The sequence below is a fragment of the Hyla sarda genome, unplaced genomic scaffold, assembly GCF_029499605.1.
Source record: "Hyla sarda isolate aHylSar1 unplaced genomic scaffold, aHylSar1.hap1 scaffold_1261, whole genome shotgun sequence".
NCBI classification, from domain to species: Eukaryota; Metazoa; Chordata; class Amphibia; order Anura; family Hylidae; genus Hyla; species Hyla sarda.
In genome coordinates, this window is record NW_026607883.1 from 47,178 (window position 1) to 62,989 (window position 15,812).

The 15,812-nt window shown below is 50.0% G+C and overlaps 1 protein-coding gene across 1 annotated transcript in view; it reads left to right on the forward strand.

Annotated features, from left to right (window-relative positions):
- Positions 1 to 7,509: 7,509 nt before the first annotated feature.
- LOC130304084 (GTPase-activating Rap/Ran-GAP domain-like protein 3) overlaps positions 7,510 to 15,812 on the forward strand; it is a gene marked incomplete at its 3' end in the record, with an annotated part of 37,590 nt that continues 29,287 nt past the window's right edge. Inside the window, exon 1 of the mRNA XM_056551902.1 lies at positions 7,510 to 7,663. Coding sequence (XP_056407877.1) covers positions 7,574 to 7,663 — 90 coding nt within the window. The remainder of the gene's footprint in view (positions 7,664 to 15,812) is intronic.

A 15,812-nucleotide genomic window follows, 5' to 3' on the forward strand; every position in this document is an offset into this window, starting at 1 on the left:
GAGTCGGCCACCAATAGAAGCGAGAGATGAGTTGCACAGATTTCTTGATGCCCGCATGACCTGCGAGATGGGAGGAGTGACCCCATTTGAGGATTCCGAGGCGTTGGTGTGGAGAAACAAAGGTCTTTCCTGGAGGAGTTTGCCTGATGGAGGCTGGAGAAGTGGAAATCAGGCAGTCAGGAGGAATGATGTGTTGAGGAGAGAGTTCAACTTCAGAAGCATCTGAGGAACGAGAGAGAGCATCGGCCCTAATGTTCTTATCGGCAGGCCGAAAGTGAATTTCAAAATTAAATCGGGCAAAGAACAGAGACCACCTGGCCTGACGGGGATTCAGCCGTTGGGCAGACTGGAGGTAGGAGAGGTTCTTGTGATCGGTGTAAATAATAACTGGAAATCTTGATCCCTCCAGCAGATGCCTCCATTCCTCAAGTGCTAATTTAATGGCTAGAAGCTCTCGATCCCCGATGGAGTAGTTCCTCTCCGCCGGAGAGAAGGTCCTAGAAAAAAAACCACAAGTAACAGCATGCCCGGAAGAGTTTTTTTGTAGAAGGACAGCTCCAGCTCCCACTGAGGAGGCATCAACCTCCAATAGGAAGGGTTTAGATGGGTCAGGTCTGGAGAGCACGGGAGCCGAAGAAAAGGCAGACTTGAGCCGTTTAAAGGCGTCTTCCGCTTGAGGAGGCCAAGACTTGGGATCGGCATTTTTTTTGGTTAAAGCCACAATAGGAGCCACAACGGTAGAAAAATGTGGAATAAATTGCCTGTAATAATTGGCGAACCCCAAAAAACGTTGGATGGCACGGAGTCCGGAGGGGCGTGGCCAATCTAAGACGGCAGAGAGTTTGTCTGGATCCATTTGTAGTCCCTGGCCAGAGACCAAGTATCCTAGGAAAGGAAGAGATTGGCATTCAAACAGACATTTCTCTATTTTGGCATAGAGTTGATTGTCACGAAGTCTCTGAAGAACCATACGGACATGCTGGCGGTGTTCTTCTAGATTGGCAGAAAAAATCAGGATATCGTCCAGATATACAACAACACAGGAGTATAGGAGATCACGAAAAATTTCATTAACAAAGTCTTGGAAGACGGCAGGGGCGTTGCACAGGCCAAAGGGCATGACCAGATACTCAAAGTGTCCATCTCTGGTGTTAAATGCCGTTTTCCATTCATCCCCCTCTCTGATGCGGATGAGATTATAAGCACCTCTTAAGTCCAGTTTGGTAAAAATGTGGGCACCTTGGAGGCGATCAAAGAGTTCAGAGATGAGGGGTAGGGGGTAGCAGTTCTTAACCGTGATTTTATTAAGACCGCGGTAGTCAATGCAAGGACGTAGAGAGCCATCTTTTTTGGACACAAAGAAAAATCCGGCTCCGGCAGGAGAGGAGGATTTACGGATAAAGCCCTTCTTTAAATTTTCCTGGACGTATTCAGACATGGCAAGAGTCTCTGGGACGGACAGAGGATAGATTCTGCCCCGATGTGGAGTAGTGCCCGGGAGGAGGTCAATAGGACAATCATAAGGCCTGTGAGGAGGTAGAGTCTCAGCTTGTTTTTTGCAAAAAACGTCCGCAAAGTCCATATAGGCCTTAGGGAGACCGGTTACAGGAGGAACCACAGAGTCACGGCAAGGGTTACTGGGAACCGGTTTTAGGCAGTCCTTGGAACAAGAGGGCCCCCAACTCCTGATCTCCCCAGTGGACCAATCCAGGGTTGGGGAATGGAGTTGAAGCCAGGGAAGTCCAAGGAGAATTTCAGAAGTGCAATTGGGGAGGACCAAAAGTTCAATCCTCTCGTGATGAGATCCGATGCACATTAGAAGGGGCTCCGTGCGGAAACGTATGGTACAGTCCAATCTTTCATTGTTTACACAATTGATGTAGAGGGGTCTGGCGAGACTGGTCACCGGGATGTTGAACCTGTTGACGAGAGAGGCCAAAATAAAATTTCCTGCAGATCCGGAGTCCAAGAAGGCCACAGCAGAGAAGGAGAAGGCAGAGGCAGACATCCGCACAGGCACAGTAAGACGTGGAGAAGCAGAGTAGACATCAAGGACTGTCTCACCTTTGTGCGGAGTCAGCGTACGTCTTTCCAGGCGGGGAGGACGGATAGGACAATCCTTCAGGAAGTGTTCGGTACTAGCACAGTACAGGCAGAGATTCTCCATGCGGCGTCGTGTCCTCTCTTGAGGTGTCAGGCGAGACCGGTCGACCTGCATAGCCTCCACGGCGGGAGGCACAGGAACAGATTGCAGGGGACCAGAGGAGAGAGGAGCCGGGGAGAAGAAACGCCTCGTGCGAACAGAGTCCATATCCTGGCGGAGCTCCTGACGCCTTTCGGAAAAACGCATGTCAATGCGAGTGGCTAGGTGAATGAGTTCATGTAGATTAGCAGGGATTTCTCGTGCGGCCAGAACATCTTTAATGTTGCTGGATAGGCCTTTTTTAAAGGTCGCGCAGAGGGCCTCATTATTCCAGGATAATTATGAAGCAAGAGTACGGAATTGTACGGCATACTCGCCAACGGAAGAATTACCCTGGACCAGGTTCAACAGGGCAGTCTCAGCAGAAGAGGCTCGGGCAGGTACCTCAAAGACACTTCGAATTTCCGAGAAGAAGGAGTGTACAGAGGCAGTGACGGGGTCATTGCGGTCCCAGAGCGGTGTGGCCCAAGACAGGGCTTTTCCAGACAGAAGGCTGACTACGAAAGCCACCTTAGACCTTTCAGTGGGGAACTGGTCCGACATCATCTCCAAGTGCAATGAACATTGGGAAAGAAAGCCACGGCAAAACTTAGAGTCCCCATCAAATTTATCCGGCAAGGATAGTCGTAGTCCAGAAGCGGCCACTCGCTGCGGAGGAGGTGCAGGAGCTGGCGGAGGAGATGATTGCTGGAGCTGTGGTAGTAACTGTTGTAGCATCACAGTCAGTTGAGACAGCTGTTGGCCTTGTTGCTCTATCTGTTGTGACTGCTGGGCGACCACCGTGGTGAGGTCAGCGACAACTGGCAGAGGAACTTCAGCGGGATCCATGGCCGGATCTACTGTCACGATGCCGGCTGGCAGGTAGTGGATCCTCTGTGCCAGAGAGGGATTGGCGTGGACCGTGCTAGTGGATCGGTTCTAAGTCACTACTGGTTTTCACCAGAGCCCGCCGCAAAGCGGGATGGTCTTGCTGCGGCGGTAGTGACCAGGTCGTATCCACTAGCAACGGCTCAACCTCTCTGGCTGCTGAAGATAGGCGCGGTACAAGGGAGTAGACAGAAGCAAGGTCGGACGTAGCAGAAGGTCGGGGCAGGCAGCAAGGATCGTAGTCAGGGGCAACGGCAGGAGGTCTGGAACACAGGCTAGGAACACACAAGGAAACGCTTTCACTGGCACGATGGCAACAAGATCCGGCGAGGGAGTGAAGGGGAAGTGAGGTGATATAGGGAAGTGCACAGGTGTTAACACTAATTGGAACCACTGCGCCAATCAGCGGCGCAGTGGCCCTTTAAATCGCAAAGACCCGGCGCGCGCGCGCCCTAGGGAGCGGGGCCGCGCGCGCCGGGACAGGACTGACGGAGAGCGAGTCAGGTACGGGAGCCGGGGTGCGCATCGCGAGCGGGCGCTACCCGCATCGCGAATCGCATCCCGGCTGGAGGCGGTATCGCAGCGCCCCGGGTCAGTGGAACTGACCGGAGCGCTGCAGTGAGGAGAGTGTAGCGAGCGCTCCGGGGAGGAGCGGGGACCCGGAGCGCTCGGCGTAACAGCCAGCATAGTCCCCTGTGCTGTACTGTCAGATCTGTATGTAGGGTAATAGCGCCAGCATAGTCCCCCGCGCTGTACTGTCACAGATCTGTAATGTAGGGTGATAGCGCCAGCATAGTCCCCCGCACTGTACTGTCAGATCTGTATGTAGGGTGATAGCGCCAGCATAGTCCCCCGCACTGTACTGTCAGATCTGTATGTAGGGTGATAGCGCCAGCATAGTCCCCCGCGCTGTACTGTCAGATCTGTATGTAGGGTGATAGCGCCAGCATAGTCCCCCGCGCTGTACTGTCAGATCTGTATGTAGGGTGATAGCGCCAGCATAGTCCCCCGCGCTGTACTGTCAGATCTGTATGTAGGGTGATAGCGCCAGCATAGTCCCCCGCGCTGTACTGTCAGATCTGTATGTAGGGTGATAGCGCCAGCATAGTCCCCCGCGCTGTACTGTCAGATCTGTATGTAGGGTGATAGCGCCAGCATAGTCCCCCGCGCTGTACTGTCAGATCTGTATGTAGGGTGATAGCGCCAGCATAGTCCCCCGCGCTGTACTGTCAGATCTGTATGTAGGGTGATAGCGCCAGCATAGTCCCCCGCGCTGTACTGTCAGATCTGTATGTAGGGTGATAGCGCCAGCATAGTCCCCCGCGCTGTACTGTCAGATCTGTATGTAGGGTGATAGCGCCAGCATAGTCCCCCGGGCTGTACCGTCAGATCTGTATGTAGGGTGATAGCGCCAGCATAGTCCCCCGCGCTGTACCGTCAGATCTGTATGTAGGGTGATAGCGCCAGCATAGTCCCCCGCGCTGTACTGTCAGATCTGTATGTAGGGTGATAGCGCCAGCATAGTCCCCCGCGCTGTACTGTCAGATCTGTATGTAGGGTGATAGCGCCAGCATAGTCCCCCGCGCTGTACTGTCAGATCTGTATGTAGGGTGATAGCGCCAGCATAGTCCCCCGCGCTGTACTGTCAGATCTGTATGTAGGGTGATAGCGCCAGCATAGTCCCCCGCACTGTACTGTCAGATCTGTATGTAGGGTGATAGCGCCAGCATAGTCCCCCGCGCTGTACTGTCAGATCTGTATGTAGGGTGATAGCGCCAGCATAGTCCCCCGCGCTGTACTGTCAGATCTGTATGTAGGGTGATAGCGCCAGCATAGTCCCCCGCGCTGTACTGTCAGATCTGTATGTAGGGTGATAGCGCCAGCATAGTCCCCCGGGCTGTACCGTCAGATCTGTATGTAGGGTGATAGCGCCAGCATAGTCCCCCGCGCTGTACTCACAGATCTGTATGTAGGGTGATAGCGCCAGCATAGTCCCCCACGCTGTACTGTCACAGATCTGTATGTAGGGTGATAGCGCCAGCATAGTCCCCCGCGCTGTACTCACAGATCTGTATGTAGGGTGATAGCGCCAGCATAGTTCCCCGCGCTGTACTGTCACAGATCTGTATGTAGGGTGATAGCGCCAGCATAGTCCCCCGCGCTGTACTGTCAGATCTGTATGTAGGGTGATAGCGCCAGCATAGTCCCCCGCGCTGTACTGTCAGATCTGTATGTAGGGTGATAGCGCCAGCATAGTCCCCCGCGCTGTACTGTCAGATCTGTATGTAGGGTGATAGCGCCAGCATAGTCCCCCGCACTGTACTGTCAGATCTGTATGTAGGGTGATAGCGCCAGCATAGTCCCCCGCACTGTACTGTCAGATCTGTATGTAGGGTGATAGCACCAGCATAGTCCCCCGCGCTGTACTGTCAGATCTGTATGTAGGGTGATAGCGCCAGCATAGTCCCCCGCGCTGTACTCACAGATCTGTATGTAGGGTGATAGCGCCAGCATAGTCCCCCGCGCTGTACTGTCAGATCTGTATGTAGGGTGATAGCGCCAGCATAGTCCCCCGCGCTGTACTGTCACAGATCTGTATGTAGGGTGATGGCGCCAGCATAGTCCCCCGCACTGTACTGTCACAGATCTGTATGTAGGGTGATAGCGCCAGCATAGTCCCCCGCGCTGTACTCACAGATCTGTATGTAGGGTGATGGCGCCAGCATAGTCCCCCGCGCTGTACTGTCAGATCTGTATGTAGGGTGATAGCGCCAGCATAGTCCCCCGCGCTGTACTCACAGATCTGTATGTAGGGTGATGGCGCCAGCATAGTCCCCCGCGCTGTACTGTCAGATCTGTATGTAGGGTGATAGCGCCAGCATAGTCCCCCGCACGGTACTGTCAGATCTGTATGTAGGGTGATAGCGCCAGCATAGTCCCCCGCGCTGTACTGTCATTGATCTGTAATGTAGGGTGATAGCGCCAGCATAGTCCCCCGCGCTGTACTGTCAGATCTGTATGTAGGGTGATAGCGCCAGCATAGTCCCCCGCGCTGTACTGTCAGATCTGTATGTAGGGTGACCGGTTGGGCAGGGTCTGGGGGTGGGGCAGTGTCTGGGGGGCTGGCAGGTTGGGGAGTGTCTGGGGGGGCTGGCAGGTTGGGGGATGGGGGGGCTGGCAGGTTGGGGGATGTCTGGGGTGCTGGCAGGTTGGGGGATGTCTGGGGGGGCTGGCAGGTTGGGCAGTGTTTGGGGGGGCTGGCAGGTTGGGCAGTGTTTGGGGGGGGCTGGCAGGTTGGGCAGTGTCTGGGGTGGCTGGCAGGTTGGGCAGTGTCTGGGGGGGCTGGCAGGTTGGGCAGTGTCTGGGGGGCTGGCAGGTTGGGGGATGGGGGGGGCTGGCAGGTTGGGGGATGTCTGGGGTGCTGGCAGGTTGGGGGATGTCTGGGGGGGCTGGCAGGTTGGGCAGTGTTTGGGGGGGCTGGCAGGTTGGGCAGTGTTTGGGGGGGCTGGCAGGTTGGGCAGTGTTTGGGGGGGCTGGCAGGTTGGGCAGTGTCTGGGGTGGCTGGCAGGTTGGGCAGTGTCTGGGGGGGCTGGCAGGTTGGGCAGTGTCTGGGGGGGCTGGCAGGTTGGGCAGTGTCTGGGGGGGCTGGCAGGTTGGGCGGTGTCTGGGGGGGCTGGCAGGTTGGGCGGTGTCTGGGGGGGCTGGCAGGTTGGGGGATGTCTGGGGGGGCTGGCAGGTTGGGGGATGTCTGGGGGGGCTGGCAGGTTGGGGGATGTCTGGGGGGGGGGGCTGAGAGGTTGGGGGATGTCTGGGGGGGGGGCTGGTAGGTTGGGGGATGTCTGGGGGGGGCTGGCAGGTTGGGGGATGTCTGGGGGGGGGCTGGCAGGTTGGGGGATGTCTGGGGGGGGGGCTGGCAGGTTGGGCAGTGTCTGGGGGGGGGCTGGCAGGTTGGGCAGTGTCTGGGGGGCTTGTAGGCTGGTAGGTTGGGGGATGTCTGGGGGGCTGGTAGGTTGGGGGGGCTGGCAGGTTGGGGGATGTCTGGGGGGGCTGGCAGGTTGGGGGATGTCTGGGGGGGCTGGCAGGTTGGGGGATGTCTGGGGGGCTGGTAGGTTGGGGGGGGCTGGCAGGTTGGGGGATGTCTGGGGGGCTGGCAGGTTGGGGGGGGGCTGGCAGGTTGGGGGATGTCTGGGGGGCTGGTAGGTTGGGGGGGGCTGGCAGGTTGGGGGATGTCTGGGGGTCTGGCAGGTTGGGGGGGGGGGGCTGGCAGGTGCTGTCCTTTTTAGTGTAGCTGATGTGACTGTGACCCCTTCTTGCTGGGACCATTGCTGAGCGGCTGCCCCTCCTCTTCTTGCTCAGGAGACCCCTCATTGCTGAGCGGCTGCCCCTCCTCTTCTTGCTCAGGAGACCCCTCATTGCTGAGCGGCTGCCCCTCCTCTTCTTGCTCAGGAGACCCCTCCTTGCTGAGCCCTGCAGTAGACGCTGTGGTTCTCGCTATGGTTACTAATGAAGCGTTTCTCTTCCAGCTCCGTCTCAGAAGATTTGGGCTGCAGACGAGGAGAATTCAGCCGAAAACACTACGGATCTGTGGAGCTGGTGAGTCCCTGCTGTCTATATACAGGGAGGGGAGGGTGGTTATACACAGTGTGATGATATCATTGTATATAGTCTCTACACCATATATAATGTACTGCGGGTGTATACACAGTGTGATGATATCATTGTATATAGTCTCTACACCATATATAATGTACTGCAGGTGTATACACAGTGTGATGATATCATTGTATATAGTCTCTACACCATATATAATGTACTGCAGGTGTATACACAGTGTGATGATATCATTGTATATAGTCTCTACACCATATATAATGTACTGCAGGTGTATACACAGTGTGATGATATCATTGTATATAGTCTCTACACCATATATAATGTACTGCAGGTGTATACACAGTGTGATGATATCATTGTATATAGTCTCTACACCATATATAATGTACTGCAGGTGTATACACAGTGTGATGATATCATTGTATATAGTCTCTACACCATATATAATGTACTGCAGGTGTATACACAGTGTGATGATATCATTGTATATAGTCTCTACACCATATATAATGTACTGCAGGTGTATACACAGTGTGATGATATCATTGTATATAGTCTCTACACCATATATAATGTACTGCAGGTGTATACACAGTGTGATGATATCATTGTATATAGTCTCTACACCATATATAATGTACTGCAGGTGTATACACAGTGTGATGATATCATTGTATATAGTCTCTACACCATATATAATGTACTGCAGGTGTATACACAGTGTGATGATATCATTGTATATAGTCTCTACACCATATATAATGTACTGCAGGTGTATACACAGTGTGATGATATCATTGTATATAGTCTCTACACCATATATAATGTACTGCAGGTGTATACACAGTGTGATGATATCATTGTATATAGTCTCTACACCATATATAATGTACTGCAGGTGTATACACAGTGTGATGATATCATTGTATATAGTCTCTACACCATATATAATGTACTGCAGGTGTATACACAGTGTGATGATATCATTGTATATAGTCTCTACACCATATATAATGTACTGCAGGTGTATACACAGTGTGATGATATCATTGTATATAGTCTCTACACCATATATAATGTACTGCAGGTGTATACACAGTGTGATGATATCATTGTATATAGTCTCTACACCATATATAATGTACTGCAGGTGTATACACAGTGTGATGATATCATTGTATATAGTCTCTACACCATATATAATGTACTGCAGGTGTATACACAGTGTGATGATATCATTGTATATAGTCTCTACACCATATATAATGTACTGCAGGTGTATACACAGTGTGATGATATCATTGTATATAGTCTCTACACCATATATAATGTACTGCAGGTGTATACACAGTGTGATGATATCATTGTATATAGTCTCTACACCATATATAATGTACTGCGGGTGTATACACAGTGTGATGATATCATTGTATATAGTCTCTACACCATATATAATGTACTGCGGGTGTATACACAGTGTGATGATATCATTGTATATAGTCTCTACACCATATATAATGTACTGCGGGTGTATACACAGTGTGATGATATCATTGTATATAGTCTCTACACCATATATAATGTACTGCGGGTGTATACACAGTGTGATGATATCATTGTATATAGTCTCTACACCATATATAATGTACTGCGGGTGTATACACAGTGTGATGATATCATTGTATATAGTCTCTACACCATATATAATGTACTGCGGGTGTATACACAGTGTGATGATATCATTGTATATAGTCTCTACACCATATATAATGTACTGCGGGTGTATACACAGTGTGATGATATCATTGTATATAGTCTCTACACCATATATAATGTACTGCGGGTGTATACACAGTGTGATGATATCATTGTATATAGTCTATACACCATATATAATGTACTGCAGGTGTATACACAGTGTGATGATATCATTGTATATAGTCTATACACCATATATAATGTACTGCGGGTGTATACACAGTGTGATGATATCATTGTATATAGTCTATACACCATATATAATGTACTGCGGGTGTATACACAGTGTGATGATATCATTGTATATAGTCTATACACCATATATAATGTACTGCGGGTGTATACACAGTGTGATGATATCATTGTATATAGTCTATACACCATATATAATGTACTGCGGGTGTATACACAGTGTGATGATATCATTGTATATAGTCTATACACCATATATAATGTACTGCGGGTGTATACACAGTGTGATGATATCATTGTATATAGTCTATACACCATATATAATGTACTGCGGGTGTATACACAGTGTGATGATATCATTGTATATAGTCTATACACCATATATAATGTACTGCGGGTGTATACACAGTGTGATGATATCATTGTATATAGTCTATACACCATATATAATGTACTGCGGGTGTATACACAGTGTGATGATATCATTGTATATAGTCTATACACCATATATAATGTACTGCGGGTGTATACACAGTGTGATGATATCATTGTATATAGTCTATACACCATATATAATGTACTGCGGGTGTATACACAGTGTGATGATATCATTGTATATAGTCTATACACCATATATAATGTACTGCGGGTGTATACACAGTGTGATGATATCATTGTATATAGTCTATACACCATATATAATGTACTGCAGGTGTATACACAGTGTGATGATATCATTGTATATAGTCTATACACCATATATAATGTACTGCAGGTGTATACACAGTGTGATGATATCATTGTATATAGTCTATACACCATATATAATGTACTGCAGGTGTATACACAGTGTGATGATATCATTGTATATAGTCTATACACCATATATAATGTACTGCAGGTGTATACACAGTGTGATGATATCATTGTATATAGTCTATACACCATATATAATGTACTGCAGGTGTATACACAGTGTGATGATATCATTGTATATAGTCTATACACCATATATAATGTACTGCAGGTGTATACACAGTGTGATGATATCATTGTATATAGTCTATACACCATATATAATGTACTGCAGGTGTATACACAGTGTGATGATATCATTGTATATAGTCTATACACCATATATAATGTACTGCAGGTGTATACACAGTGTGATGATATCATTGTATATAGTCTATACACCATATATAATGTACTGCAGGTGTATACACAGTGTGATGATATCATTGTATATAGTCTATACACCATATATAATGTACTGCAGGTGTATACACAGTGTGATGATATCATTGTATATAGTCTATACACCATATATAATGTACTGCAGGTGTATACACAGTGTGATGATATCATTGTATATAGTCTATACACCATATATAATGTACTGCAGGTGTATACACAGTGTGATGATATCATTGTATATAGTCTATACACCATATATAATGTACTGCAGGTGTATACACAGTGTGATGATATCATTGTATATAGTCTATACACCATATATAATGTACTGCAGGTGTATACACAGTGTGATGATATCATTGTATATAGTCTATACACCATATATAATGTACTGCAGGTGTATACACAGTGTGATGATATCATTGTATATAGTCTATACACCATATATAATGTACTGCAGGTGTATACACAGTGTGATGATATCATTGTATATAGTCTATACACCATATATAATGTACTGCAGGTGTATACACAGTGTGATGATATCATTGTATATAGTCTATACACCATATATAATGTACTGCAGGTGTATACACAGTGTGATGATATCATTGTATATAGTCTATACACCATATATAATGTACTGCAGGTGTATACACAGTGTGATGATATCATTGTATATAGTCTATACACCATATATAATGTACTGCAGGTGTATACACAGTGTGATGATATCATTGTATATAGTCTATACACCATATATAATGTACTGCAGGTGTATACACAGTGTGATGATATCATTGTATATAGTCTATACACCATATATAATGTACTGCAGGTGTATACACAGTGTGATGATATCATTGTATATAGTCTATACACCATATATAATGTACTGCAGGTGTATACACAGTGTGATGATATCATTGTATATAGTCTATACACCATATATAATGTACTGCAGGTGTATACACAGTGTGATGATATCATTGTATATAGTCTATACACCATATATAATGTACTGCAGGTGTATACACAGTGTGATGATATCATTGTATATAGTCTATACACCATATATAATGTACTGCAGGTGTATACACAGTGTGATGATATCATTGTATATAGTCTATACACCATATATAATGTACTGCAGGTGTATACACAGTGTGATGATATCATTGTATATAGTCTATACACCATATATAATGTACTGCAGGTGTATACACAGTGTGATGATATCATTGTATATAGTCTATACACCATATATAATGTACTGCAGGTGTATACACAGTGTGATGATATCATTGTATATAGTCTATACACCATATATAATGTACTGCAGGTGTATACACAGTGTGATGATATCATTGTATATAGTCTATACACCATATATAATGTACTGCAGGTGTATACACAGTGTGATGATATGTACATTCTGTGCAACTTTTTTTTTATATACAGGTCACTCTGTATTAGGGGATATATGGTGGAGGAATGAGGAGGACTGTACACAGGTCACTCTGTATAAGAGGATGTATGGTGGAGGAATGAGGAGGACTGTACACAGGTCACTCTGTATAAGAGGATGTATGGTGGAGGAATGAGGAGGACTGTACACAGGTCACTCTGTATAAGAGGATGAATGCGGAGGACTGTACACAGGTCACTCTGTATAAGAGGATGTATGGTGGAGGAATGAGGAGGACTGTACACAGGTCACTCTGTATAAGAGGATGTATGGTGGAGGAATGAGGAGGACTGTACACAGGTCACTCTGTATAAGAGGATGAATGCGGAGGACTGTACACAGGTCACTCTGTATTAGGGGATATATGGTGGAGGAATGAGGAGGACTGTACACAGGTCACTCTGTATAAGAGGATGTATGGTGGAGGAATGAGGAGGACTGTACACAGGTCACTCTGTATTAGGGGATATATGGTGGAGGAATGAGGAGGACTGTACACAGGTCACTCTGTATAAGAGGATGTATGTGGAAGAGGAGTGGATAGGTCGTTAAAATTGAGTGACTGCCTCTTGGTGGGGTTTGTTAATGATTTGGTTCCCTATTGGACGTTAGGCTGGGGCAGACACATGTTGGCGGGTGGGTGGTAAGAACAAGACAGTCATGATCAGCATTTGCAACTCCTGTATGGTTCCTTTCTAGCAGTGTTGGTTTGTCCTGGGGTGTGAGGGACGGGAGGGGAATGGCTGTGTGACCTGGGGTGTGAGGGACGGGAGGGGACTGGCTGTGTGACCTGGGGTGTGAGGGACGGGAGGGGACTGGCTGTGTGACCTGGGGTGTGAGGGACGGGAGGGGAATGGCTGTGTGACCTGGGGTGTGAGGGACGGGAGGGGGCTGGCTGTGTGACCTGGGGGTGTGAGGGACGGGAGGGGGCTGGCTGTGTGACCTGGGGGTGTGAGGGACGGGAGGGGGCTGGCTGTGTGACCTGGGGGTGTGAGGGACGGGAGGGGGCTGGCTGTGTGACCTGGGGGTGTGAGGGACGGGAGGGGACTGGCTGTGTGTCCTGGGGGTGTGAGGGACGGGAGGGGACTGGCTGTGTGACCTGGGGTGTGAGGGACGGGAGGGGACTGGCTGTGTGACCTGGGGTGTGAGGGACGGGAGGGGACTGGCTGTGTGTCCTGGGGGTGTGAGGGACGGGAGGGGACTGGCTGTGTGACCTGGGGTGTGAGGGACGGGAGGGGACTGGCTGTGTGACCTGGGGTGTGAGGGACGGGAGGGGGCTGGCTGTGTGACCTGGGGTGTGAGGGACGGGAGGGGACTGGCTGTGTGTCCTGGGGGTGTGAGGGACGGGAGGGGGCTGGCTGTGTGACCTGGGGGTGTGAGGGACGGGAGGGGACTTGCTGTGTGACCTGGGGGTGTGAGGGACGGGAGGGGACTGGCTGTGTGTCCTGGGGGTGTGAGGGACGGGAGGGGGCTGGCTGTGTGACCTGGGGGTGTGAGGGACGGGAGGGGACTTGCTGTGTGTCCTGGGGGTGTGAGGGACGGGAGGGGGCTGGCTGTGTGACCTGGGGGTGTGAGGGACGGGAGGGGGCTGGCTGTGTGACCTGGGGTGTGAGGGACGGGAGGGGGCTGGCTGTGTGACCTGGGGTGTGAGGGAAGGGAGGGGACTGGCTGTGTGACCTGGGGTGTGAGGGACGGGAGGGGACTGGCTGTGTGACCTGGGGGTGTGAGGGACGGGAGGGGGCTGGCTGTGTGACCTGGGGGTGTGAGGGACGGGAGGGGGCTGGCTGTGTGACCTGGGGTGTGAGGGACGGGAGGGGACTGGCTGTGTGACCTGGGGTGTGAGGGACGGGAGGGGACTGGCTGAGAAACGGGAGGGGGCTGGCTGTGTGACCTGGTGATCTCTCTGTATGCAGATGGCTCGGGCTGTGTGACCTCGTGATCTCTCTGTATGCAGATGGCTCGGGCTGTGTGACCTGGTTATCTCTCTGTATGCAGATGGCTCGGGCTGTGTGACCTGGTTATCTCTCTGTATGCAGATGGCTCGGACTGTGTGACCTGGTGATCTCTCTGTATGCAGATGGCTTGGGCTGTGTGACCTGGTGATCTCTCTGTATGCAGATGGCTCGGGCTGTGTGACCTGGTGATCTCTCTGTATGCAGATGGCTCGGGCTGTGTGACCTGGTGATCTCTCTGTATGCAGATGGCTCGGGCTGTGTGACCTTGTGATCTCTCTGTATGCAGATGGCTCGGGCTGTGTGACCTTGTGATCTCTCTGTATGCAGATGGCTCGGGCTGTGTGACCTGGTTATCTCTCTGTATGCAGATGGCTCGGGCTGTGTGACTTGGTGATCTCTCTGTATGCAGAAGGGTCGGGCTGTGTGACTTGGTGATCTCTCTGTATGCAGATGGCTGGGGCTGTGTGACCTGGTGATCTCTCTGTATGCAGAAGGGTCGGGCTGTGTGACTTGGTGATCTCTCTGTATGCAGATGGCTCGGGCTGTGTGACTTGGTGATCTCTCTGTATGCAGCTGGCTCGGGCTGTGTGACCTGGTTATCTCTCTGTATGCAGATGGCTTGGGCTGTGTGACCTGGTTATCTCTCTGTATGCAGATGGCTCGGGCTGTGTGACCTGGTGATCTCTCTGTATGCAGATGGCTCGGGCTGTGTGACCTTGTGATCTCTCTGTATGAAGAAGGGTCGGGCTGTGTGACTTGGTGATCTCTCTGTATGCAGATGGCTCGGGCTGTGTGACTTGGTGATCTCTCTGTATGCAGAAGGGTCGGGCTGTGTGACTTGGTGATCTCTCTGTATGCAGCTGGCTCGGGCTGTGTGACCTGGTTATCTCTCTGTATGCAGATGGCTTGGGCTGTGTGACCTGGTGATCTCTCTGTATGCAGATGGCTGGGGCTGTGTGACCTGGTGATCTCTCTGTATGCAGAAGGGTCGGGCTGTGTGACTTGGTGATCTCTCTGTATGCAGATGGCTCGGGCTCTGTGACTTGGTGATCTCTCTGTATGCAGAAGGGTCAGGCTGTGTGACTTGGTGATCTCTCTGTATGCAGATGGCTCGGGCTGTGTGACTTGGTGATCTCTCTGTATGCAGCTGGCTCGGGCTGTGTGACCTGGTTATCTCTCTGTATGCAGATGGCTTGGGCTGTGTGACCTGGTTATCTCTCTGTATGCAGATGGCTCGGGCTGTGTGACCTGGTGATCTCTCTGTATGCAGATGGCTCGGGCTGTGTGACTTGGTGATCTCTCTGTATGCAGAAGGGTCGGGCTGTGTGACTTGGTGATCTCTCTGTATGCAGATGGCTCGGGCTGTGTGACTTGGTGATCTCTCTGTATGCAGAAGGGTCGGGCTGTGTGACTTGGTGATCTCTCTGTATGCAGAAGGGTCAGGCTGTGTGACTTGGTGATCTCTCTGTATGCAGCTGGCTCGGGCTGTGTGACCTGGTTATCTCTCTGTATGCAGATGGCTTGGGCTGTGCTCGGGATCTGCAGAGATGCTCGCTGG